This window comes from Oenanthe melanoleuca, chromosome 1 (genome assembly GCF_029582105.1).
Source record: "Oenanthe melanoleuca isolate GR-GAL-2019-014 chromosome 1, OMel1.0, whole genome shotgun sequence".
Classification (NCBI taxonomy): domain Eukaryota; kingdom Metazoa; phylum Chordata; class Aves; order Passeriformes; family Muscicapidae; genus Oenanthe; species Oenanthe melanoleuca.
The window spans coordinates 27,131,611-27,155,740 of NC_079333.1; the positions used below are offsets into that span (position 1 = coordinate 27,131,611).

Sequence of the window (24,130 nt, forward strand, 5' to 3'; positions counted from 1 at the left end):
GCGCGCCCCACCTGCATCCCCATCCCGCTCCCGCATCCCGGTCCCGCGGCACCTGGCGCGGCCGCGCGCGCTGGCTGCCCCCCCGCGGCCCGTGACGTCATGCTGCAGTGCGGGCGGGGCCGGGCGGGGCCGAGCCGAGCCGAGCCGAGCGGTGCCGGTGCCGCCGTCCCTGCGCGCCGCCGCCGCGGGAGCGAGGGCGTGGGTCCGGCCGGGACCCGCCGCCGCCGCCATGGGCGACCCCCGGCCCCGCGCCGCCGTCCTCCTCCCCCTGCTCTGCCTCTGCGCCGCGCTGCCCGGCAGCGCCTCCAACAAAGGTGAGCGGCGGAGCGCCGCGGGCACGGTCCCGGGCGGCGGCGGGCACGGTCCCACCGGCAGCCCCCGCCGAGGGGCTCTGGAGGGACGCGGTGGCCGCGGCTCGTCCGTCCGCCCCCGCGGTGGCGGCGCGGCTCCGCGCTGCCCGCCGCCTTCGCCCGGCGCGTTTTGTCGGGGCAGCTCCGCGGTCCCCGGCGGCCCCGGTTCTCTTCGCCCCTTCGGGCGCCCTCATGCCATCCCATCCCCATTCTCTACTTTGTCCATCTGTCATCCTACCACCGACCGCTTTTTTCTCCGTTCTTTCCGTCTTCTAGCGTTCCCCTCGCGTTTTCCCCTTTTCCACCCACTTGTGTTGCTTTTGTTTAGTTATCGCTGGGTGGATTTAGATTCGCATCCCTTCCCTAGCATGCTGAGAGAGAATATGTTGTTTCTCCACAGACCCCTGCAGTTCATAAAACACATTCCCTAGCTCCATCTTCCAGTCCTAGCTCATCCATCTACAGTCTGTCAATAGGAGCTGTTTATGTATAGTTATGCGTTAACGATGCAGGTTGATTTTATGTGTTTTATGTGCTAAAGATGAAAAGATCCCCAAACCACGCCAGCATTACAGCTGTAACGTTCTGAATGCAGATGTTCTTTGAGCACACAGAGTGATGGATAAAGATGAAGGTTTCTAGATCTGTGGCTGTAGAGACAAGCATGAGAGATTCATCCGAGGGAAGCCAGTGTGTTGGTAATCTGACAGGGTGGGAAAATCTGTAAACATTTGAGGGACTCTGGGCTCGTTGGGGAATGTGACACCTTAGGGTGCTTTCCGTGCCTTGGAAGAGTCAGGGCTACGGGGCGGGTGCAGCGCAGAGCTGTTGTACCCTGACATTGGCAGGGGCATTTATTTGTTCTGCTCTGCTTCCGTGGGGCTCAGTGGTGAGGAAAGGCCCCTCATGCTCTGGATTCTCCCTCTCCTTTGTGAATTTGCACTCGGAAGCATCTACCCACCTTTGGCAAATTATATTAGATTGACGGGAGCTTTGTTGAAGCTGGTAGGAGTCTGTATCCTGGTAGGAGTCTATATCCTAAAAATATTCCTGAAATGTTTTTCTATTCTCCAACAACTCATTTCCCGAGAAATCAGATTGGTGATTCCCAAGTTGCAGGTGGATGCAGCAAAGGATTTATCTCTGTACCATCAGCTTGTTACCCCAGCAACAGGGCACATTTGGCGTTTATAGCTCTGGATCCCCACCTCGGTGGTGTGGCGCATGGATAGAGCTGGAACAGAATGGAATCCGGTGGGGACAATGGAGGGGCAGGGGGAGCCGCGGGCACTTGCACACAGGGAGGATTCCACCTGCATACTGAGCAGGATGGATGTTTCTCTGGATTTCCTACGCAATGCTTTATAATCTCCATCAATACGGTGGTGGAGAAGTGCCAAGCCACGCTCTTCGCTGCCACGCCAGGCTGGATCTGCCTGCTCTGCCCTGCTGGGACATCCCCTCGCTGACCTGTCACCCTGCCTGCTGGCCCCAGCCACCCCTGGCAGCACCCCCTGCCCCGACATGCACAGGTGCTGGGTTGCACAGGATGCTGCCCCTTTTGAGTCAAGACATGAGGCCATGCCAGTATGGCCTTTCAGAGGACACCGTGCTGCAGAGGATGGATTCAACATATTGGAAGTAGTGCCCTTGAGGGGAATGGCTCTGTATCCTACTCCCCACCAGCTCTGAGCCATGCTGCGCTCAAAGTATTGCTGGGTTGTAATAAATCTTGGTCTCCAGGGGGTGGGAGAGTGGGGGATTATCTGGGAATGGGGGTTGTAACTAGGCCATGTAATATAATCTCTGAGGCCCATTTGGCAGGGAGTGGGCATGGGGGAGGGGTTTGTAATTTGTAATGATTTTTTTTCTCTCCCCTCCTATCCCCTCCCCTTCCCTCCCCCCCACCCCTTTATTTCTCCCTTTCCCTGCCCCGAAGCCTGTGTGATAAAGATTAATTTGCTATTTCTGGGCCTGTGACATTTTTCAGAGCCTCCTGCTGGCTGCTGCCTCCATGCCAAGCCTGGCTGGGCTCCAGCCAAAGGGATTAGCAAGGAGGGGCCAAAGGAATATGGTGGCTCACCATGGAGTGGGGAAGGAAGGAGCAAGAGACTCTCAGAATAGGTTGTTATGTGCATAGGATGGCTGACTGAAGGTGTACCTGGGCATGTCTGTGTAGGTCCTGGGCCTTAGTCTAGAGGGTGCAAGGCAGAAGTGATAATGGCTGCATTGTCCCCTGAGGATACCCCAAGGGAAACTGTAGGCTGGATCCTTTCGTTATGGTTTTCTTGAGCAAATCTGTCTCCAGGCTGAGGCCACTTCTGCCTCTTGAGTTCACTTTTTTTTCAAACTGCTCCAGCTTTTCTGAGCAACCAGATGTCTCTCCACGTATTTCTAATAAGATAGTAATGAGGACACGAGAAGGAACACATTGTTTCTGAAGGGATCTCCCATGAGTAGAACTAAATAAAGATAACTTTTTTCTCCCAGACTGTTTTAGACATCTTTATTTCTAGAGAAGAAGGTGGTGAGGGAAGGTTGTTACTTGCCAGGGGGTGAAATTCTTCTCTCTTCCTACTGAATCTGCAGTTGGTGGCTAATACATTCCTGTCCTTCATCCCTTACCCCAAATCTGCCTCAGCAAACAAGCACAAACCATGGATTGAAGCCGAATATCAGGGCATTGTCATGGAGAATGACAACACCGTCCTGCTCAACCCGCCGCTGTTCGCGCTGGACAAAGACGCCCCACTGCGCTATGCAGGTAGGTGGGAACAGCTCTGCCTAGGGTGGAGGGCAGGGACAGACTTATGGAGAGGCAGGGACACAGTGACATTCATCCCTGTGCTGGATCCTACCTCTCTTCAGGAAGCAGTCACCTCCAAACCTCGTTCCGGAGGAGGTCCCTAGTGAAGTCTGGAGGCAATTTGGGCACAGCTTGATTTAGGATGCTGTGAGCTCTTTCCTTAGGGAGAGGAACTGAGGGTGGAGCCAGCTACTTTTTGACGCAGTTCTGCTATTTCCAAAGATCACATGCACAGAGCTGTGTCTGTGAGCCCTGGAGAAAGCTGGTAGGGCACACTTCCTTGGCAGTGCTGCATCCCCTCACAGTGAGCACAAATCCTTGGAACAGCAGATGAGGCTTTCAATGGTTGTATTCCTAGTGCTTGCTTAGGCCATGCCTGGAGTTTCCTCACTCATCCTTCCTCAGCTTTGGGAGAGTAAATGTGGTCCCTGGGAGCTGAATTTTAGGGTTTAGGTGACCCTATCTGCAGTTCCCTGCGGTACTCGGTGCATCCTCCGTGTGTGGGTGGATGAGACATTGTGGATCTTCATGCTCTGGCTATCTGCAGTATATGGCCTGTTTTGCTTTCCTGAGGGATGCAGAGGAGAAATAAGATGCTCCCCCAGGACTGTGGCTGTGTAGCACTAATAAATGTAGCTTGAGTCTTGTAACCTTCAATCTTTCGTGATGCTGGTCAGGACTCTTTGCCGTAGGAGTATTCTCCAGTAGATGGCAATCTGCACCATTAATGGCTGTAAGGGATAGCAGGAGGAGCTCCTAGGGAGCCAAAAACTGCTTGAAATGAAGGATGATAATGGGGGAGAATGGAAAGTGTAAGTTAGAAAGGAAGAAAATATGGAAAAGTAAAGCAAGGAGTATAATGTGTTCTCCTCAGTCCTTTTCTTTCTCCCCTTCCTCTTTGTTTTTGTGTGTACCAGGTGAAATCTGTGGCTTCAGGATCCATGGGTCAGGGGTACCTTTTGAAGCTGTGATCCTGGACAAAGCCACAGGAGAGGGGCTGATCCGGGCCAAGGAACCAGTGGATTGTGAAGCACATAAGGAGCACACATTTACCATCCAGGCCTATGACTGTGGAGAGGGACCTGATGGAGCAAATACCAAAAAATCACACAAGTAAGTTTATGCAGACATTGCTGCGTGCTACAAAATGTGATCTGTGACAAAAATGCAAAGGAAAGTTGCTGTGGAAGCACTTCCTTTAGCCAGAAGTATTTTTCTCTAGCTGTGATACTGTAACTCAACATGCTAAGAAGACCCAAAGAGAAATGTTCTCTGACTGTCACATGAATGAATACAGAAACGAGGGCTGTTTCATAGCAGTTTCTAAAAGTGGTGTTTTACATTGCTGTGCATGGGTAGGAGGTCCAGATTGCATTATTATTTTTGCTCTTTCTGGGTTGTTGAAAACCATTGTCCAAGCACCTGTGTGCCAATATTGCTGCACTGAAATCGAGGTGTCTTTCCTTGTCCTTGCTTTTGACAGCTGGAAATCAGAGTGGTGTCCTTTAAAAGAATGACTTACTCTGAAATTTAGGTGGTGCATGGCTGCTAATCAGCCCATCAGTTCTTTCTGATGTCTCTCTGCATCAGGGCCACAGTGCACGTTCGAGTGAACGATGTGAATGAGTTTGCCCCCGTGTTCGTGGAGAAGCTGTATCGCGTGGCGGTGACAGAGGGAAAGCTGTATGACCGCATCTTGCGCGTGGAGGCCATCGACGGGGACTGCTCCCCGCAGTACAGCCAGATCTGCTACTATGAGATCCTGACCCCCAATATCCCCTTCCTCATCGACAACGACGGTAAGAATCCTCTCCCACCGCGTGCACATCACTCCTGCTTTCCTGCTCTGCTCCTTCTCTGCCAGCTCCATTAGAAGGCAGAGCTGTGCTATATAAACTTTTCCAGCTGATCTATCCTGATGGGACCAGCAGCATCCATTTTATGGGATGCTATAACCTGTTACAAAGTGGCACTGGGCAGAGTGACTCAACTCTTTTTTGGTTGTTTTTGTCATTGATCAAAGATATGAGTGAGTTTTAGAAGGGCGTCTTTGAGGAGACTGCTTGTCCTCTACCTTGATCCCTTTGTTTTGCAAACCAGGGAACATCGAGAACACGGAGAAGCTGCAGTACAGTGCGGATCGTGTCTACAAATTCACAGTGACAGCCTATGACTGTGGAAAGAAGAGGGCTTCTGATGATGCTGAAGTGGAAATCCAGGTGAAACCCACCTGCAAGCCCAGCTGGCAGGGTAAGAGACCTCCAAACACATTTATCTCTTCCCTTTTGCTCAGCTACTACCCAGACCTGCTCATCACAAATGTTTGTATATACACATACAAATTTGTGTGCCCATATATATGGTTTGGTTCTGGCACCAACCCATCTCCATCAGGGGATGCAGCAGATGTCTAAGTCTGTTGCAAAGCCACTGAAAGGTAAATTCTAACATTGGAAAATCATTCCTTGGATTACCGCAAACTGCCATATGTTTGATAAGGCTCGTAGACTGTATTGAGCAAAGATTGTATTTGGGGCTGCTCTTCTGGAAGGTATTTGGCTTTTCCAGTGGCGGCATGTTCCTCCATGTTCACCTTAGTCAATTAGAATTAAGGGGAGTGCAGCTAAATACCTGCTGTCTGGTAGGAGAAGCTGACCAACCACAGAGTGATACACCAGTATCAGCTGTAGAAGCTGGGACCTTGGATTCTGTGCTTCTAGGAAATCTCTCCATGCATTGATGCCAGCTGTGTAAAGCTGTGTTTCCAGTGGGGAAAAGGCCAAAAATTTGGACTAGATGCCACTTGTGTGTATGCCAGGTGTTCTGGCCCTGTGTCCTTAGCAGTTTCTAATCCCTCTCTTTCACTCCTTTCCATTAGGCTGGAACAAGAGGATTGAGTACACCCCCGGTGCGGGCAGCCTCGCGCTGTTCCCCACCATTCACCTGGAGACCTGTGATGAGCCGCTGTGGAACATCCAGGCCACGGTGGAGCTGCAGACAAACCATGTGGCCAAGGGCTGTGACAGGGACAACTACTCCGAGAAGTCACTGCGCAAACTCTGTGGTGAATTGTTTCTTTCCTGGGCTGAGGGCGGCCGTGGCTGAGGGCTGCAGTAGCTGAGCCCCACACAGCAGGGGTGCTGGGGGACACATTCCTCACGTCTGCTATGGTCACTGGGGTGGGAGGACACCGAGCTTGTGCATTGCATTGGGGGCCAATGAGTGCTCCTGCCCATATCTCATGGAATCGTGGAATGATTTGGAAGGAACCTTAAAGATCCTCTAGTTCCAACATCCCTGCCAGAGACCGGGACACCTCGCACTAGGCCAGGTTGCTCAGAGTCTCATCCAACCTGGCACTGAACACTTCCACAACTTTCTAGTTTTGTAAGGGACTACCTGTGCTTTCCTTGCTGGGAAGCCAGAGATTTCTGTGCATTATTCTGGTACCCAGAGTCTGTGGGACTTTCCTCAGCACTGAACAAAAAGTCACCATTCTTTTCTAGACAGGAGTTGCCTTTAGGCAACTCTTCATCTCCCTGTGCACTTAGACATTACAGTGAGGCTTCCAGTGCCCTCTCCATCTGATCCCCAGTTCTCTGGCTCTTTTATTCTCCCATGCCAGCATTCCTCACTCTCTCCCTTCTTGGTAGGTGCTGCCTCAGGAGAGATTGACCTGCTGCCAGTGCCCAGCCCCACAGCAAACTGGACGGCGCGGCTCTCGGTGCACTACAGCCAGGACAGCAGCCTCATCTACTGGTTCAATGGCAGCCAGGCTGCCCAGGTGCCTGTGGTCAATGGACCGAATGGCCACGAGGGGCTGAGTGACCACTTCACCCTGTCCGTGTGGATGAAGCACGCCGTGGTGCCCAGCAAAGGCAGGCGGGAAGAGGAGACGGTGATCTGCAGTACTGTGCAGAGCGGTGAGACTTCCCTGGGGTGCTGACACTTCTGCTTCCTTCCGAGGGATTGGCCCTGCAGGGGTAAATCTCTGATGTTCCAAAGCAGGCCTTGGGCAGGGGAGGTGTCCCTTTTCCTCGGAGCACTCATGCCTCCTTTGAGCACATGGTGCTGAGTGCCAGTGGTGCATGGCAGCGTGGGCGTCTGGGTTCTGGCTAGTGGGACTGCTTGGGGTGTGTCACACAGCTCCCTGTGCTTGTCCCTGGCAGAGGAGGGCTACTCGCACTACTCTCTGGCTGTGCATGGCTGCCGGATTTCTTTCCTCTACTGGCCGTTGCTGGAAAGCGCAAGGCCTGTGAAATTCCTCTGGAAGCTTGAGCAGGTGAGGAAGGCTTTGCGTCCTCCCCACGTCCCTGCTGCTCCTGCCCTTTGCCGACGCCGTGCTCTGCTGTCTGCAGGTCTGCGATGACGAGTGGCACCATTACGCCCTCAACCTGGAGTTCCCCACGGTGACGCTCTACGTGGACGGCGTCTCCTACGACCCCGCCCTGATCCACGACAACGGCCTCATCCACCCGCCGCGGCCGGAGCCTGCCCTCATGGTCGGGGCCTGCTGGGCCGGTGAGTGCCCGCTCCCCAAACCAGCTGGGGAAAAAGGGGCTGGAGGGACCAGAAGAGGTGAAAGAAACACCACCCCATGATAAGTTATTCAAACCACGCTGCAGCCATCTCGCCTCCTTGGCAGCAAAGCTAGTGTGGTTCCTTCCTTCCTTATGGACCAAGGTAGTAACACTCAGGGAAAAGTGTCCCTGGCAGCTTCCTGGACCAAAACCATAGAATGGATAACTAACTTTCAGGCAGTGGAGAGTTGAAACTCTATATACCTCATTCAGAAAAGCACTGGCTTTTCTATCAAAGATTTTTGTATCTTTCACCAGAAAGCAGGCAGTGCTATTTTATGCTGCTGATTGTGTTGATGGGGATTTCTCTGTCTTGAGGGTTTGTATGAGAAAGTCATAAATCCTTCTGTAAATTCCTTCTGGAATTGGGCTGAAAGACAAAAATCAGGTTATGAACAAAGTTAGGCCACTAGTAGATTAGAATCTGTTCTGTGGAGATGCAAGGTTGCATTTCTCAAATCCTTCAGTTCTCCTGCTAGACTGAAGCAGACAGAACTAAAGAAATTTGCCTACTTCTTGCCTTCACTCCAGCAGAAATTTCTAGCAAGATCAGATCTTTGCTGTACTGCTGCTTCTCCAAGGTCAGAGATTTTGCCACAGAGATTTTTGTGCTCTCTTGATTGGCATTTTGCAGACAACTGTTATTGATTAGCTTGGGACCCTCTCCTGGAGCTATCTGACTCTCTAAGGGATATTGAGAACACAGCTTGTTGTGAGCAGGGCTAATTCCCAAAATAGGTAGCACTGGGAAAGGATTGAGAAACTGCAAGCACTATAGTTTCTTTCCTTCAGTCAGTTACTCATCCTACAGTCTCACCACCCTCTTCATGAGAGGAGCTCTGCCCTCTGTCATCTGTGATGTGCTGCCTCTAGGGCTGAGGGGTACACTGCAGGGCACAGAGCTGCTCCTGTGGGCTGGCCAGTACAGGCCCTTGCAGAGGTACTTGCCTGACCCTGTAACTACTATCTTCCAATGCCTTATTGCTCAGCTGGATGTTCTCCTTTCACAGAGGAGAAAAACAGAGAGAAAACCAGAGGAAGCGAGAACGCCACTGACTCTGTGCAAGGTAGGGAAAAGAAAGAAAATGGGTCTCTTTCCCTCTTGACTATGCATGACTATCCCTTCTTGCATGGTGCCTTCCTCATACAGCTTCCTCAGTCCTGTCCTGCCACCTCCCACTGCCTTGGGAGGAAAGCCCTTATTTGGCAGATTGGTCCTTGATACCTTGGTACCTGTGGAGCATGAAAAGGCTGGTGGAAGGACTGCAGCCTGCTTTGAGAGTTGGAGTATGCTTTTTGTGTGGAGAAAGAGTACTCATGCTTGATAATTAAACCTGGTCTCTGAAGAACACAATAGCCATTAGAGACATCAGGAGATGTCACCTCATCCCTAACTATCTGTGGAATGTGCAGTTTCTTTTACAAGCCCTCACAGGAAGCAGAGTGAGAAGGGGACAAGAAATTGTTTCCATCTGGCATTCAGCAGTTTGACAGAAACTTCTCTATGCTACCCACCGTTCACTGCCCTTGTCTTTTTGTTCCTCTGTTTTTCTCACTTTCCCCCATGTGAAATTTCAAAAATTTCTTCAGCATCCCCTGTCTTCTTGTTGTCTTTGCTTTTCTATATCCTCTGCAACCCTCTGTCCCTCTCCACCTCCCTTAACATCTGTATGTCCCTCACATTGTTGCTCTTGTTGTCTGGCCTTTTCCATTTCCCCGTGCCCCCCTCTGTATCCCTCTATCTCCCTTACCTCTGCGTGGCTCTCACACTGCTGCTTCTGTGGTTTTGCTCTCTTCCTCGCCATGTCTCTCACACCCTCCACCTCCCATGTTTCCCTCAGGAGATCCTCTGTCGATACACCACTACTTCCATGGTTACTTGGCTGGCTTCACTGTGCGCCCTGGTAGCTTGGAGAGCCGGGAGGTTATTGAATGCCTGTATGCCTGCCGTGAGGGGCTTGATTACAGTGACTTCGACAGTCTGGGCAAAGGGATGAAGGTATGCCCATCTGCCCAGCTTGCATGGGTCTCCTCCACTCTCCTCCCCAGCCTTGCTTCCCAAGACTTTGCCTGCTCCCCCACCTCAGACAGCTCTCCACCTTTCTTCCTATGTGTCTCTCTCAGCCTGGATTCCTGTCATTTGCCAAGGAGCCATGAGTATTCTCTTTTCTTCCACCTCTAGGTTCATGTGAACCCCTCTCAGTCCCTGCTCACCTTGGAGGGTGATGATGTGGAAACCTTCAACCACGCAATCCAGCACGTGGCTTACATGAATTCACTGCGCTTTGCTACCCCTGGGGTCCGGCCACTCAGGCTCACCACTGCTGTCAAGTGAGTGGGCAAACCAGCACCTCTTGTCAGTTCAGCAAGAGGGTTGCCTGTCTTTTTGACTAAAGTTACACTACTCACTTTGTATTTTAAAATATTTGTATTTTAAGATGGTCTCAAAATGGGTAAAAATCTTCCTGAAGATAAATGATAAATTATCCAATATCCAAATGGATACTGTAGTACCGGTTCCTAGTGCCTGTGCAGAATTTCTGCCTCCACTCACAGTGTTCCAGGCATGTGGACTGGTTTAATTTTCTCTGTGTTTGTTGATGTGACCAAGTCACCAGATCCCAGTGGTGTCACTCCTACCACGTCTCTGCCTTGTGCAGCAGGCTGTAGGGAAGCTTTAGGAAGACTGCTGGAATAAGGATATTCCATTCCCTGGAGGTAATGGGCAGGAGGTGATCTTTTATAATGTTGTTGTTGGAAGCTTGGGGCAACTGATGTTTTCTACTGCTCTCCTTCAGGTGTTTCAGTGAGGAGTCCTGTGTCTCCATTCCTGATGTGGAAGGCTATGTTGTGGTGCTACAGCCTGATGCCCCCCAGATCCTGCTGAGCAGCAATGCCCACTTTGCTCATCCTGCATCAGACTTTGAGGCTCCGGAAGGAATTCCCCTGTTCCCCAACCTCCAGATCACCTGCTCTATTTCTCACCAGGTGGAGGCCAAGAAGGAGGAGAACTGGCACGGTACTGGTGAGTGGAGTACAGGGCGAGGTGTAAGAGACAAACTGGGACGACCTACAAGAATTGTGGTCCTGCAGAGGAAGTAGAGCCTCTATAATTACACCCGAAAGTGAGAGTTTACAAATTTAGAAGCAAGGCACATTGTCTGTCAATATGTAGGCTAATCGGCTCTTATCCCTTTCTGCTCCTCCCTGTACTCTTTCTATCCACTCAGTTCCTTTGCCTCACTCTCTCCTAATTCTTTCCCAGGCTGCTCATTCCTAATCCCTTTTACATTTTACCTACATTTCCATTTATTGAATCTAGTGCTGGATGGATGTCCTGCCTGTTACTCTCTCTACTCCTGCACTTAGTCTCATCCTACCTTCTTCTCTCCTGCTTTCGTTTCTTACTTCTTGCTCCCTTCCTTCTCTTCCTGCCTCACTTATTCCTGTGAATTCCCCAGTCAGTTTCCTCACACTCTACAGTGTGTACAACTGTTCTTCAATTTCTTACCATCATGCTCAGATTACTTCTCTGCAGTCTGTGCTCTATGTGTCCATTCACTTCCTTCTTATCTGTTCTGGTAATGGGATTTTTTTGCTCCTACTTTTCTGTTTAGAAGCTTTGCCTTTCCTCATACAGTGATGAGTTCCTTGACTTAAGATTGTTCTCAATCCTGCTGAAAGCAGTTAGTTATTGAATGTGGTTGCCATTTTAAAGAAGATAAGATCTCAACCATGGTAACCAAGAGTGTGAGACAGGGAAAAGCTTTCAAAAGCATGCAGGGCCTGGGAATATGTGAGTGTTGTTCCTAATTTGCACACTGTCATTGTCAACAAAGTCCTTACAGCCAAGATGTGCTATCATGAACCAGACTGATAATAGTGTGTTGTTCCAAAATAAAGTGACTTTATTATGTGCATAGATAATGTCGTTAGAACCAGCCTGCAACAAGTAATTAGACTGACAGTGATTTTACTTAAGGTCAGTGCTAGGTGGAGAAGGAGAAGTAATTGCACATGATGTGAGCACTCTTAGGTAAGCAGGTTTGCCTCTAAGTAACTCCTTCCTTCTCTGATGGCTGTCTGGCTTTCTGGCTGTATCTTCTTTCTGTTTGCACCTCAGTGACAGACACACGGATGTCAGATGAGATTGTGCACAACCTGGACGGCTGCGAGATCTCATTGGTAGGAGATGACTTGGACCCAGAGAGGGAGTACCTGCTCCTGGATGGGGCTCTGCTGCAGCAGCGGGGCCTGGAGCTCGTTAACACCTCTGCCTACCTGACCATCACCGGTACGTCCTCTCCATGGTCACAGATATCTAGCTGTGCCTCTGTCTCCGACTGCCAGGCACCACTGGGAGAAGCGCTTGACATCAGGATGTGTTAGTGTGCTTTGTGACACTGAGATGTAACCATTTCTTGAACTCCTGGCTTTTGGAAGTCACAGACCATTTCCTTGGGGAGGTAGCTTTTCCTCCAGAAAGAAGTACTTGGACATGGTGTAAGCTCTCACCAGGTTTATATCACTCCTCCTGACTTACTCTTTGGGGTCTGGTGTTCTCAGGTATGAGTAGCATTTTGCATGACATGACAGGGACAACATATCCCACAACCTGTGGACTGGTACAACACTTTTGTACTCTCCAGAACATAACAGGGCTGTTGCTCTCAATCCTTCCTTCCCTTCCACTTGTTTTAGCTATGCAAGCAGGGATTCCATCAGGTCCTTCACAGCCAGCTCACTCTCTGAGCTCTTCCCAAAATTAACAAACGCAGCATTGCTTTGGATCCCTCTGTAGCTTCTGGTTGCTGCAGGGTTAGGATGCCAGGTGACTTTGGAGCAGGAGCTTCCTCACCCCACCCCTCTCTCTTGTCTCAGGCGTGGAGAGCATTGCTGTTTACGAGGAGATCCTACGCCAGGTGTCCTACCACATCAACCACGGTGCTGCCCTCTATGAAAGGAAGTTTCACCTGTCCTGCACTGAGATGAATGGGCGCTACTCCAGCAACGAGTTTACTGTCGAGGTACACGACTGATACACGCACACAGAGATTCTTCTGCATGCGTGGGGAGGACACGGTGCATGGGAATGCATAGAATGTGCCATGGACACAGGGTTGAGTCCCTTCACTCTGGTCTTTCTGCAGGTGAATGTTCTCCACAACATGAACCGAGCTGCTCATCCTAACCATATTCTGAGCTCCCAGCAGTTTGTGCACCGAGGCCATCATTTACCCGCAGAGCTGTCTGGGCACAGTTTGGCAAGCACCCACAACAACCCAAGTATGTAACACTATCTTTTGGGTTTATTCCTTTAGATCAGGATGCTGATTTTCTGATATCCTGGCAGAACCTATAGTGGAGGATTCCCCTCGGGCTCCCTGCACCAATTATTGGGTTGTCATTATACTGTCCTGTTCCACTCATAGCTAGCTGCAGTTGTGAACTGCAAGTCTTTGTCAAATTGTGTTTTAGAGCATGCTGCAACAATCCTCCTCCTGTGGGATATTATTTTCTTGATGTAGAAGCAGACTGAAATTTACACCTCAGAGGGTCTAAGAAGAATAATTGTAAGCTAACTTCATTCATGCACCTTGCAAAGGTGCTGTGTGGGCTTGTGTAAAGTAATTTCAGAAAGAAGCTTCAACAGCAGGAGAGAAAAGTGAGTCAAGAATGCCACTGCTCTAAATAAAGAAGTGGGCGTGAGTGGTGGTCAGCAAGGTGGGAGAATACAGGACATAGAACCACGCAGACAAGAGGAGAATTCCCCCAAAAGAGAGAAGAGAGAAGCCTGAAAGCTAGACTAGATGTTTGTTTGTGTTGGTAGCCTTGTGCCTCAGGCATGACCACACTGCAGTCGATTCCTCCTGGGCTGTGAAAGCTCTGGGACTCAGTTAGAGACATTTTGGTTCCCTGTCGTAGGGAACAAGCAAGGCACTTTGAGCTAGCTTTTGCTGCAGCTTCCTGCGGTGGCTGATCCCAAGCTGGTCCAGTCCTGCAGCTGGCACTGCAGAGGCAGCCTGTACATGTGCCAGCCTTTGCCTCTCCCTTCCCCAGCTCTGCCTGATGGCAGCAGCAAACTTGTCCCTGCTGAGCAGAGCCGTAAACAAATTTGTGGAAGGCCTAGATAGATTTTGCAGGGAAGGTAGTTAAGGCTCAGTCTACAGGCCTAAAACAAACACGTGGGAGTCGGGCTAAGGGTCTTAGATGAATTTCAGGTTTTCTCCTGCTGAGAAGCCAGGCTTTTGCCACACCACTAATTAGAAGTCCTTCACAGCATTCACATCTGCTCCATGTGCAACAAAGGCATCTTTTAGCTTCTTGCTTTCTCTACTGCTTGCACAGAAATCACACTTTCTGAAAATCATCCTCAAGCCCTTAGAGGCTGTCCCCAGCATGCATTTCTCCCTCCCAAGAGCAGGATACAGATATATGCTGTACAACATCTTCTGGTGAATTCTGCAGATAAAGATGTGCAGAGTCTACAGGCCAGGCTGACATCGCAGGAACTGCCTGTGCCCAGGGGCACAGACAAGTCAGGCTGTGTTCCTGCATGGACCAAAAACCCAAGCTCTACCCAGGGATCTCAGTTCCTGCACGTCAGGTTGGAAATGCTTGTTTCTGTGACGGACTCCAAACACAACTTCTCGCTTTCTTTCTTCGAAGTGGTCCCCAGCGCTGCCACTGTCATCATCGTGGTGTGTGTGGGCTTCCTGGCCCTCATGGTGATCCTCGGCATCCTGCGCATCCACTCCCTGCACCGGCGGGGCGTGGGGCAAGAGGTGCCTGGGGCTGCTGAGTCGGGGCACACCAGCACTGGAGGCAAAGAGAGCGACATGTTCTGGGACGACTCGGCCCTCACCATCATCGTCAACCCCATGGAGGTGAGCAGAGCCTCTGTGGCCGGGGCTGGGTGGGCAGCTGGGCTGTCAGACCCTGCCCCTTACCGCATCTCTCACCTCCTCAGTCCTACCAGAGCTGTCAGGAGAGGGCAGCAGGGAGTGTGGAGGGCAGAGCTGGCGAGGGCATGGAGGATGATGACGACAGCACCGACTCAGAGACACCCGACTCCCCGGACAGCAGCGTCATGAATGACCGGCACATCATGGGCAAAACTGACATCTCTCACCGCTACTAGGAGCTTTAAAACACCGCCCAGTGGATCCCCCCAGAACATATGGCAGGAAGGAGGAGGTGTCTTACTTTCAACTTCTTTCCTCCCCCACCGTGTACATGTGCTCCTCCCTCATTGATCGTTTCTGCCTCCCATGTTCCTTCATCTTCTGCCATTCTCATTGTGGACATTCCCCACATTATTGATCCCCCATCTGGCTCTCCAGAAACATCTGTTAGGGCACTTACACATGATGGTGGCACAGTTCAGACTGTGATGCAGGTGTTGGAAAGAATGGAAATCTGAAAGGCAGAGCCAGCCATAGGGCTCAGAGTGGGGTTTCTCACAACCCCTCCCCAGATATTATATATATATATTGTATATTTTTTCAATGTTGTCATTTGAGGTTTATTCTCGTTTCATGCAAAAAAAACAACAAAAAAAAAAAACCAACCAACAAACCACTGCAGCTTTGTGTCGCTTTGTAAAATTGTCAATATTCCTAATACTAAATGAATGAAGGTAAGAAAGATGAGGAAACAAAGTGGATTTTAAAATAAATGGATTTCAAATAAAACATTCAGGACTTCTGCAGTTTTTCACTACTACCAGGGAAAGAAATAGCGTAGCCTCTAACCTGAAACTGGAGGTTGTCCAGAGCACGTGTTTACTGAAATTACTACCTTATCTCGGGGAAGGGTTACATTTTTTAGCATGTGATGAAACAAGAAAAACACATCACTCAGGACCCTATTCCCTGCCTTTTTGAGAGCCAAAAAACTTGTAAACACAATGTAGCCTTCCCCAGGACTCAGTGCTAGAGACCCACAGAGGAACAGAAGGCACTCAAGCCTGTCACAGGCAAACGTAGCACATGTAGCAAACTGAATTCTTGAACACAGGAAAACAAAATAAATAACGTTCTTTCCATACACTTAGTGTATCAGCAGAAACAGGCCAAATCTCAGTTTCATCCATCTTCTCGCACGATCTGCTTTCTTTATCAGTATGATAGAGTATTTTTTATACCAGGGATTCCAGCTTTTAGAACAGCCCCAGCACTTCTGGAGGAAGAAGGCATCTTCCTCTTTCTGCTGAGCATGCAGGGGATGGAAACACAGCAGATACTAGCACAGCATGGCTCTGAGTCCAGCAGTAGCATGATTTGTTAGGATAGTGCTCCAGAGCAGGTTGTGCTTCTTCCCTGGATCTTCTTAGTCTGGGTTTACAGACCCTGCAAGACAAAGAGGGGCTGTCAGCTGCCTGACACATCTTGGGGCAATGGCTGCAACATGTGAAGGACCCAAATTCTGCAATTTGTTGGCAGCCAAGGTTGAGAAATGCTCCTTAGGGGCAAGAAGGCAGTGGAGTAGGTGGTGAAAGAGCCCCTCTGAGGGCAAAGGTTGCAGCACAAGATCTCTGCTTGTTCTCTTGGATGTTTCAGCTTAGTCTGTCTTTGTGCCCAGCTGTCCCCACTTATTGCTGTTTCTGGGTCCAAAAGAAGTAAACATGCTGGGGTTAAGCCACTCTCACACTTTTCTGCTTTGTCTCCTTCCCAGTAAGTTCCATGCCTTTGTTTAATCAAGGGAGTTTACAACCGGCACTGTCAAACCAGTGCCCTGACATCTTGAAGCACTGGAATAATTCAAATCTCCAGAAGGAAAAAAAAAAGGCTACACTGTGCACATTGGAGCAAAACAGTTGGCACAAAATAGTCGCCATGTCCTGAGAATCCTGATCCAGATCGGAGCTGTGACAGAAAGCCCTGGATCTCAGAGCACTGCAAAAGACCAGGTCTCAGGACCACGATGTCCCTGCACCTCCAGAGCAGCTCAGCCAGGTGCTACAGCTTACAAGGTGGAAGAGGCCAGATGTACGATGAGCTCATAGGTAGCCATCATGATGGCTGCGTTTGGGATCTGGCGGATCAGGTGCGCCAGGAGCCCCCGGTACAACGCCGAGGGTCCCTCTTCACGGACCACGAGCTGCAGAGTCTGTGCAAAGGAACGGTACCGGGACCCCTCCTCTCGCAACCGCGTCCGAACCACCTCTGCAGAGACAGGAGGGGAAGCCAGCTGTTAGCAGATGGATCCTACAGGCACGGCATCTCCCCTCAAGGGCACCAGAAGCAAGGAGTGCAGCCACTCACCGTGGGGATATGCGATGCACGTAGCACATGTTTTGGAGACAGCAGCAGCGCCCATCAGTGCCAAGAAATCGCTGTTGCTCGGTGGAAGTGGGAGTGATGGGGAATGGGAATGCTGGCTGTTTCTCAGCTCCTTTTTCAGTGCTTCGTAGATGACGAAGTGGATGATGGTCTCTGACACTCCAGCATAGGAGGCAGTGACCCCACGGTAAAATCCACGCAGGCCTTCAGTGCGGTACACGTGCATGGCGCACTGGAGAGCGCTGCTGGCCATCTTCCCCTTTACCCTGGAAAGAAGGGAAAGGGTTAGGACAGCATACTGCACCTGACCTACAGTGCTGTTGTGAACACAGCTATTAAGCCTCTTGCCCAGCCTATGACTTGCCATGTTCTGGTGAGAAATCACAGACCTCTCTCTGCCCACCATCCCTCAAACCAACCCTGATGTGACATGGAGTGGCTCTGCACTGCTAGCCTGCCTTACCTGGCTTCCAGCTGCATCCTGGTTTTCACTAACCAGATGGGGTTGGTGAGTGTGGCTGAGCTAATGCCTGGGGAACAGAAGAGGAAGACAGCTGTGAGTGCCAGGATCACGCTGACAGTTCGTGAAGAGGTGCTGATCTATCAGCTCTCTGAGCTCTGCTTGGCAAGCTGCAGGCATTTGCAATTTGAGGATGACCTTGAGAAGAAATATTTAGGGTAGACTATTTGATTCTCCTCCTCCCCTGCTCCAGCCTTTGTCTAGTGGTAATTAGCTCCTCTGCCTCCAACAAAACCCTACTACAGGCCTGGGTGTTACAAAGAGGCAGGAAATAGCATGCTAATTTTGCAAGAGGGGAGGATTTTGTTAGAGAACTGGGATATATCAAGAGAAATGGTTCTGTGAATGGTCTGAATTATACACTGCCTTTTCCCTCTCACAGCAGAATAGAGTTCATGATAGCAGCTGAAGGGGTAAAGACTAGACTTCAAGAGATGAGCATAAGAAGAATGAAGAGTGAGAAAACATTTTGGTTACCTAAGGAACTCATTTCTCCACATGTGGAAGGAGAAACTTCAGAGCAGCAATGGAGAAGAAATGAAACACATAGGCATTTCCAGACCAGAAAGACCTCTTGGTTTTGATTAAAGACAGAAAAGGCTCACCTCCACAAGCTGCTGCTAATATGTGTACTTTCTTGGACTCCGGTACCAGGACAGTATTAAGCCTCTCCTTAGCAGTAGAATAGGCAGCAAAATATATAGCCCTAGTTGGAAAAAAATAAAAAAGAGGTTACATTTCCCCTATGAGAAGCAAAGACACTACTGTGTGGTCTCACTCCAACTTTTCTTACACCCAGCACATTTTGTCTAATGTGATATCAGATACCATTTACACCTGGCCCACAGCAATCATCTTAACACTATGATCAGAAGCTCCAGAAGGATCTGTGTGAAGGGGCCCTGTGGCATGTGAGGACAAGGCCCAGACTGCTTTCAGAAAGTGGAGCAACAGTTATGAGACAGGTCCCTCAAGAAGTGTACAATGTGAGGCACTGTCATGGAGCAGCACTCACCGGGAAGGAGCAACCCCAGCCAGGTTCGGACCCAGACCTCGGAACAGGGACCGTTTGCCTTCCTTCTCAAGGATGGCCCTACAGAAGGAAAAGAACAGAAAAATCAGCACAATAACTAAGCTGGGGAGTCTCCTGTTCCTCCTCCTTCTTTGCTCTTCAGTTTTTCTTGTAACACCCTCTCCTCACCTCCCATGTTATCCTTTTTCTGCCATGCTTTCATTTTCCCTCCAATCACATCTTCTATCTCATTCAGTCATACAATCATGGAACTTCTTTGGTTGGAAACGACCATCTAGTTCCAACTATCCTGCCATGGGCAGGGACACTTCACTAGTAATTGCATCCTATTCTTGATAATGCCATCCCTCTGGGTCTGATCAAACCACTAGCTGAGAAATTTCTCACAGTCCCCTAAGCTGCCTTGCAGAGCACAGATCACTGGTGAGAAGCAGATGTACCTGTGCTCTGATCAAACCTTCTACTCCACTTATGGCTTCCAGAGCCTCAGCTCAACCCTCTTTCTCTCTGCCCTCACACCCTCCACCTGATGGCCAAACCACCACCTCCCTAGTGCTAACAGGCACACTGCCCTGTCCTACTCACCTCAGCAACTTGAGCACTCCAGGGGATGGTGGGGTGGGATTGATCAGCCTCACACTCATCCCTGGCAGCTGTATCTCTGGGAGGCACAGAGGCCTCAGTGCCAGCTGGGATGACTGCAGACGTGTCTTCACCACTTCCAGGGGACAGGTCAGGATGGCTCCAGCTGTGCCACCACATCTAGGATACAGCAGCACATTTAAGAATGACCTCTGTGCTATAATAGGGCAACAATTCTGACCCTGCTTGTCCACAACTTCTCCCCTCTGGGAGAGGAGGTTAGGCACCCCAGCCCGTGTCACACATGGCCTCCTGCTCTGACACTGATTAACGTAGCAGCCCAGCCTGGGACATCACCTGGCAGCCTCACTCTGAAGCCTTACTCAGTATTTGAGACAAAGAGTCCCAAGTCCATGGGGACTCAGCAGTCCCCCAGAGCAAACATTTCTGCTGCCCACTCTCACTTCTGCTGAGGTCACCAGGCACCCACACCTCACCACAGCTGCACGGGCTCACAGAGGGGCAGCACAGAACTCTCCCACCTCTCAGCCTGCCCGTGTCTTTCATCCATAATTGCATCAGACCCACATTTGCAAGGCCCTGTAAGCAAGATCTGAATTTTCTGCCAACAGCCAGGCTCTCTCCAAGCCTGGCTTGCTTAATGAAAGAGGACCCTGACCTTCAGCAGGCTGAACCTATTTTTGGAACTCAAACCACCTCCACCAATGGGTCTTGTCACACTGCAGGAATGCTGAAAGGACACATATCCTCTTTTTCCTTTCCCATCACCCAGGGGCAAGTCAGAACTGATACACTTGGTTTTCAGCTTCTGCCCCTCTAAATCCTTCGACTGAGAACTCTGCACTTCTAGAAGATACTCAGTACCTGAAAGACCATTTTGAGATGAATTTGCACTCAAGCCATGCAAGAGGACAAATGGACAGCCTAAGTTGCTTTGCTTCACAAGAGATGGAGGCTTAATAAAAAGCTCACTCTGCTCCAAAGAAAGAAAGGCCAACCAAAGAACTACAAAATAGCAGAGAAGAGTCAGGTGTATCATCAGAATTATGTATGACAGTGCAGGACAGCAAATAGTGAGAGTTCTGGAGAATTATTTTGAAAAAGTCTATACAGCTCAGTGAATATATACAGTATTCTCACAGCCTTTGCTCCTAGGGCTTCATTATCATTGCCGACATGAAGGGGGGTTTAAAAAAAAAAAAATAAGAGAGAGGCCTGTATGCCCATTGCACATCCAAGTGTTGAAGATATGGCAGCAAGGAGATTATGCAGTTAACGATGCCAGCAACTAGCTATGCTATTCCATAATACTCATGTTGCTTTGTCAAGCCTTTGGCAGACATACACAGTGGTGGTGATGACTTGCAGAGCAGTCCATCAGCAGATATTTCCCTCAGGAGGTATATGATGAGTGCTGGGAGACTGGCAAGGTGTCTCCCAAATTTAGCTCCAGCTCAGAAGACAACACGTGGCAAAGCAGTGAACACCCTGGCTCAGGTTCTCTGGGTGAACCAGGTGATCAAGCACAGACACCAAGACACAGCCCACACAGCAATGCAGAGTTGTATGAGGCATGGTCTCCTTTTACAAAGGGCATGTTGATTCTTCCCATACAGACCACATTCACTTAGGGGTCCAACAGTCCTGTTCTTTACCATAGAGCCTATTGATTTGTCTTATACAGGCTCCAGACTTATATGCCTGTTGTTTCTTTGACCAGAATTACAGTCTCCAGTCCAGGAGAAGACTGAGAACAGTGGTGAGAGATCAAGGTCTAAAAGGTCCAAAGAGGGCAGTTTCAACTCCTTATCTAAAAGCTGAGCAAACAATACATCAGGAAAAAATTGAGAGAAGCAATTGCTTGGTATACTAATAATTCTTCTCTCTAATACTGCATAAGGAAGCAAAAGTTCATGTAATGTTCTCTTAATACCTAATTTCTTCAAAAAGTCCCCACCTGCAATGCTCAGGACCTGAGTTTGAACACACACTTCCAGTACATATAAAAGCTTCCTGAGGTTAAGTTCCTGAAGCTACTGATACATACAGATAATAAAAAGGTATTATAAAAGCAACAATAATAATAATAATTAAAGAAATTGTTACTCCTTAGCATAGTGGCTGTTTAATCAGCAGAAAGAGAGTGTGAGGTGAAGGGTCATTATGAGCCACTACGCCTCAATGGCAAGACTAAAGAGGAAAAAAGAACACTCATTAATTAAACCTAGGGAAATTAGGTGTACTGGTTGTTCAAAACTAGAAGAAATCTAAACTGTGGTGTATTACTGTGCATTACATGATGATACAGCTGCTTACACTCTATGAAAGACATAGGTCTGCAAAATTCTTCTGTTTCAGGAGAAATGGCAAATTATGTGTCATTACTCTAGAAGCAGGAACTAAAGCAATTTCTGCAAAATAGGATGAAGAGCAGCAGTTGAAAATGAGTACAACATTTACTCTCAGAGCAAAGCCATGGCAAAAAGTGCTAATTGAAAAAGGAGGGTAATTTTACTCTAGAAAATGGTACTTGCCTTTAGATCTTGCTTTTAAACTCTGTCGACAAGTTTGAGTGATAGAAAAAGAGGATTAGTTGAGAAATACAAAAGACATTTTTAAACATTTTTAAAATTATCTAAAAAGCGTCTAAGCACGTGCACAGAGGTGACAAGGTTTACTGGTAATTTATGTTAGTTCTTACTTAGGCTAGCCAAAAATTAAGATGAGTTGAAGATTTTAATTTAAGAATAGCAATGCTGGATCAGACAAACCTGCAGTTAAACCAGGTTTCTGCCCAGGACACAGACAAATAAAGGTCACTTGCAGAAGAGGAGGAGAAATACCTCCAGAACACTCTCCCAGCTTCCCAAAGTTTCCAGTTCAGGATTTCCTCAGCCAAAAATGTTGCCTTGCTTTTAGTAGCCATAAGCACGTTATTTTCATTTAACTTTTTAAATGCTTCCTGGACACATAAGAAGCCTTTACCCTCTACTATCCTGTGGCCAGGAGTTCCATAGTTTAACTGCACACTGTGAGAAGAATTATGTTCTTGCATTAATTCTGGACAAACCTCTCACAAGTTTCTTTGACTGGTCCCCAGTTCTTATACTGGAAGATAAAGTGGAGAACTGTTCCTTCATGCATGAGATCCTGTTTAGTTTCATTACATAAACCAGCAATATTAAATATAGTGCAGCAATAAACTGAACTTCTCATTCATCTCTTATTCCTGTTATTATCCCCAGGGTTTTAATTAGCTGTAATTCAGGAATATTGCTTAATGGATGAGGATGAGATGAGGACTAACAAAGTTCTCACTATTCTTGTCACTAGCCAAACTCTCAGTTTTTCAGGAACCATGATGGAAGAAGAGGAAGAAAAGCTTAAGAAGAAATCCAAGAAAGAAAAAAACATTAAGAAATTCTAAGATGCAATGATTATATAGTTCAAAAGCTAAGTTAATAAAAGAGAATAACATACACAAAATAACAATGGGAACAGCGAGGACAAGTACACATATGCAAAGACTGACATGGCACAAGTACTGCATTAGCTGCAGAAAACTGGAAATCTAGTAATCAAAAGCAATTAAATTATGTGCCTTATAGTACATGCTGTATCAGAGGCTTCACCGTGACACAGACTCCAGCAGGTTGGTGGGATTAGGAAAGGGCTTAGGTGGCTGCCTAAGTAGAGAACTTCTGCAGTTACTCAGCAAAGTCCGGAGGACCATATTATCTTCTGCTTTAGGGTATAAACTTGAAGCTCATTGTTTTGAGACTTTAAAGAGAGGAAGGGGGAAGCGCCACGGGACGAATTCCTCGCTGAAGGGCACGCTTCTAACGCTGGGATCCGACACCTGACTCACCACAATCAGCCGCACTATTTAAAGCCAGAAAAGTCAGGCAGGAATCTCAGCCCCGCGCTGATGGAGAGAGCTGGCCGCCCTCCCGAACCCATGCACGCCCCACGATCTGCCCCGCTGGAGAGGCCTCCTGGCGCCTCCCGTTCAGCACCCCGCTTCCCCTGCCCCGCATCCCCGGCCAGCTCCTGCGGGGAGAAACTCCGCGTCCCGCAGGGAGGCTCTGCGCCTTCCCAAGCCGCGGAGCCAGGCATTCCCCGCAGCGCCGAGCCGCGCCGAGCCGAGCCGAGCCGAGCCGAGCCGAGCCGAGCCGAGCCGAGCCGCGCTGACCCGAACCGCGCCGAGCCGAGCCGAGCCCAGCCGAGCCGAGCCGCGCCGAGCCGAGCCGAGCCGCGCCGAGCCGAGCCGAGCCGCGCCGACCCAGACCCGGCGGGGGCTGCCCTGCCCCGGCTCCCGGCGGCGGCTGAATCCCGCCGTCCTGCCGGGCACTCACCCTCCGGCGAGCAGGTGGAGCAGCGTGCTGTGCTCCGGCATGGCCCCGCCGCTGCCGCTGCCCCTGCCCGGCCCCGCCGCGGGAGGAGGAGGCGCCCGGCGGCGGCGGGAGGGGCGCTGCCGGGGGAGCGCGGTGATAATTGGCACAGCTCCTCCGGCCCGGCCACTCAAGGCTCTTCCATTGAAAGCAAACTAATGTTATATATGTGGTTCGTGCTAATGAAATTGTAACAATATTAGCAAAATTGTTGCTTTATAATTAATAGGAAAATAGTGTTTAATTGTTATAAAGCAAAAAGGATAAAGGAAATGGTTAAGCAAAGCAGATGGAATCGTCCTCCAGATGTTTGGTGGGAGTGAGAATAGTAAGGGTGTAGGTTTAAGAACAGCATCTAGAAATAAAACTTTTGACCTTGAATTGGGCCAAACTGGGATGATTCCGAAGCACTGGACACTGGACTAAGGCTTGTTGTGGGAACATAAATTTAATTATATAGCCCTAAGCTTAATGCACTTTCACTACCTGCAAGGTCAAACAGCAACACTGAGGGAGACTCAGAGCCTTCATCGGAAACAAGACCCCCGAAAGGATGAGAGACC

The 24,130-nt window shown here is 49.4% G+C and overlaps 2 protein-coding genes across 2 annotated transcripts; one reads left to right on the top strand and one right to left on the bottom strand.

Annotated features, from left to right (window-relative positions):
* The first annotated feature begins 94 nt into the window (after positions 1–94).
* On the top strand, positions 95–15,432 carry CLSTN3 (calsyntenin 3). Its single transcript, XM_056504350.1, has 18 exons — positions 95–314; positions 2,992–3,114; positions 4,074–4,269; positions 4,747–4,955; positions 5,257–5,406; positions 6,035–6,220; positions 6,810–7,079; positions 7,326–7,438; positions 7,515–7,677; positions 8,747–8,803; positions 9,578–9,735; positions 9,919–10,067; positions 10,535–10,761; positions 11,860–12,030; positions 12,618–12,763; positions 12,887–13,022; positions 14,406–14,623; positions 14,707–15,432. Exons 1-18 carry the CDS (start codon positions 230–232, stop codon positions 14,875–14,877), a joined length of 2,928 nt encoding a protein of 975 aa, XP_056360325.1. The 5' UTR covers positions 95–229; the 3' UTR covers positions 14,878–15,432.
* Positions 15,230–23,620, bottom strand: LOC130259911 (solute carrier family 25 member 36-like). Its single transcript, XM_056504711.1, has 8 exons — positions 23,532–23,620; positions 19,159–19,335; positions 18,556–18,633; positions 18,146–18,246; positions 17,484–17,550; positions 17,003–17,286; positions 16,708–16,903; positions 15,230–16,087 (listed from the first exon to the last, which is right to left on the bottom strand). Exons 1-8 carry the CDS (start codon positions 23,570–23,572, stop codon positions 15,898–15,900), a joined length of 1,134 nt encoding a protein of 377 aa, XP_056360686.1. The 5' UTR covers positions 23,573–23,620; the 3' UTR covers positions 15,230–15,897.
* Positions 23,621–24,130: the final 510 nt, after the last annotated feature.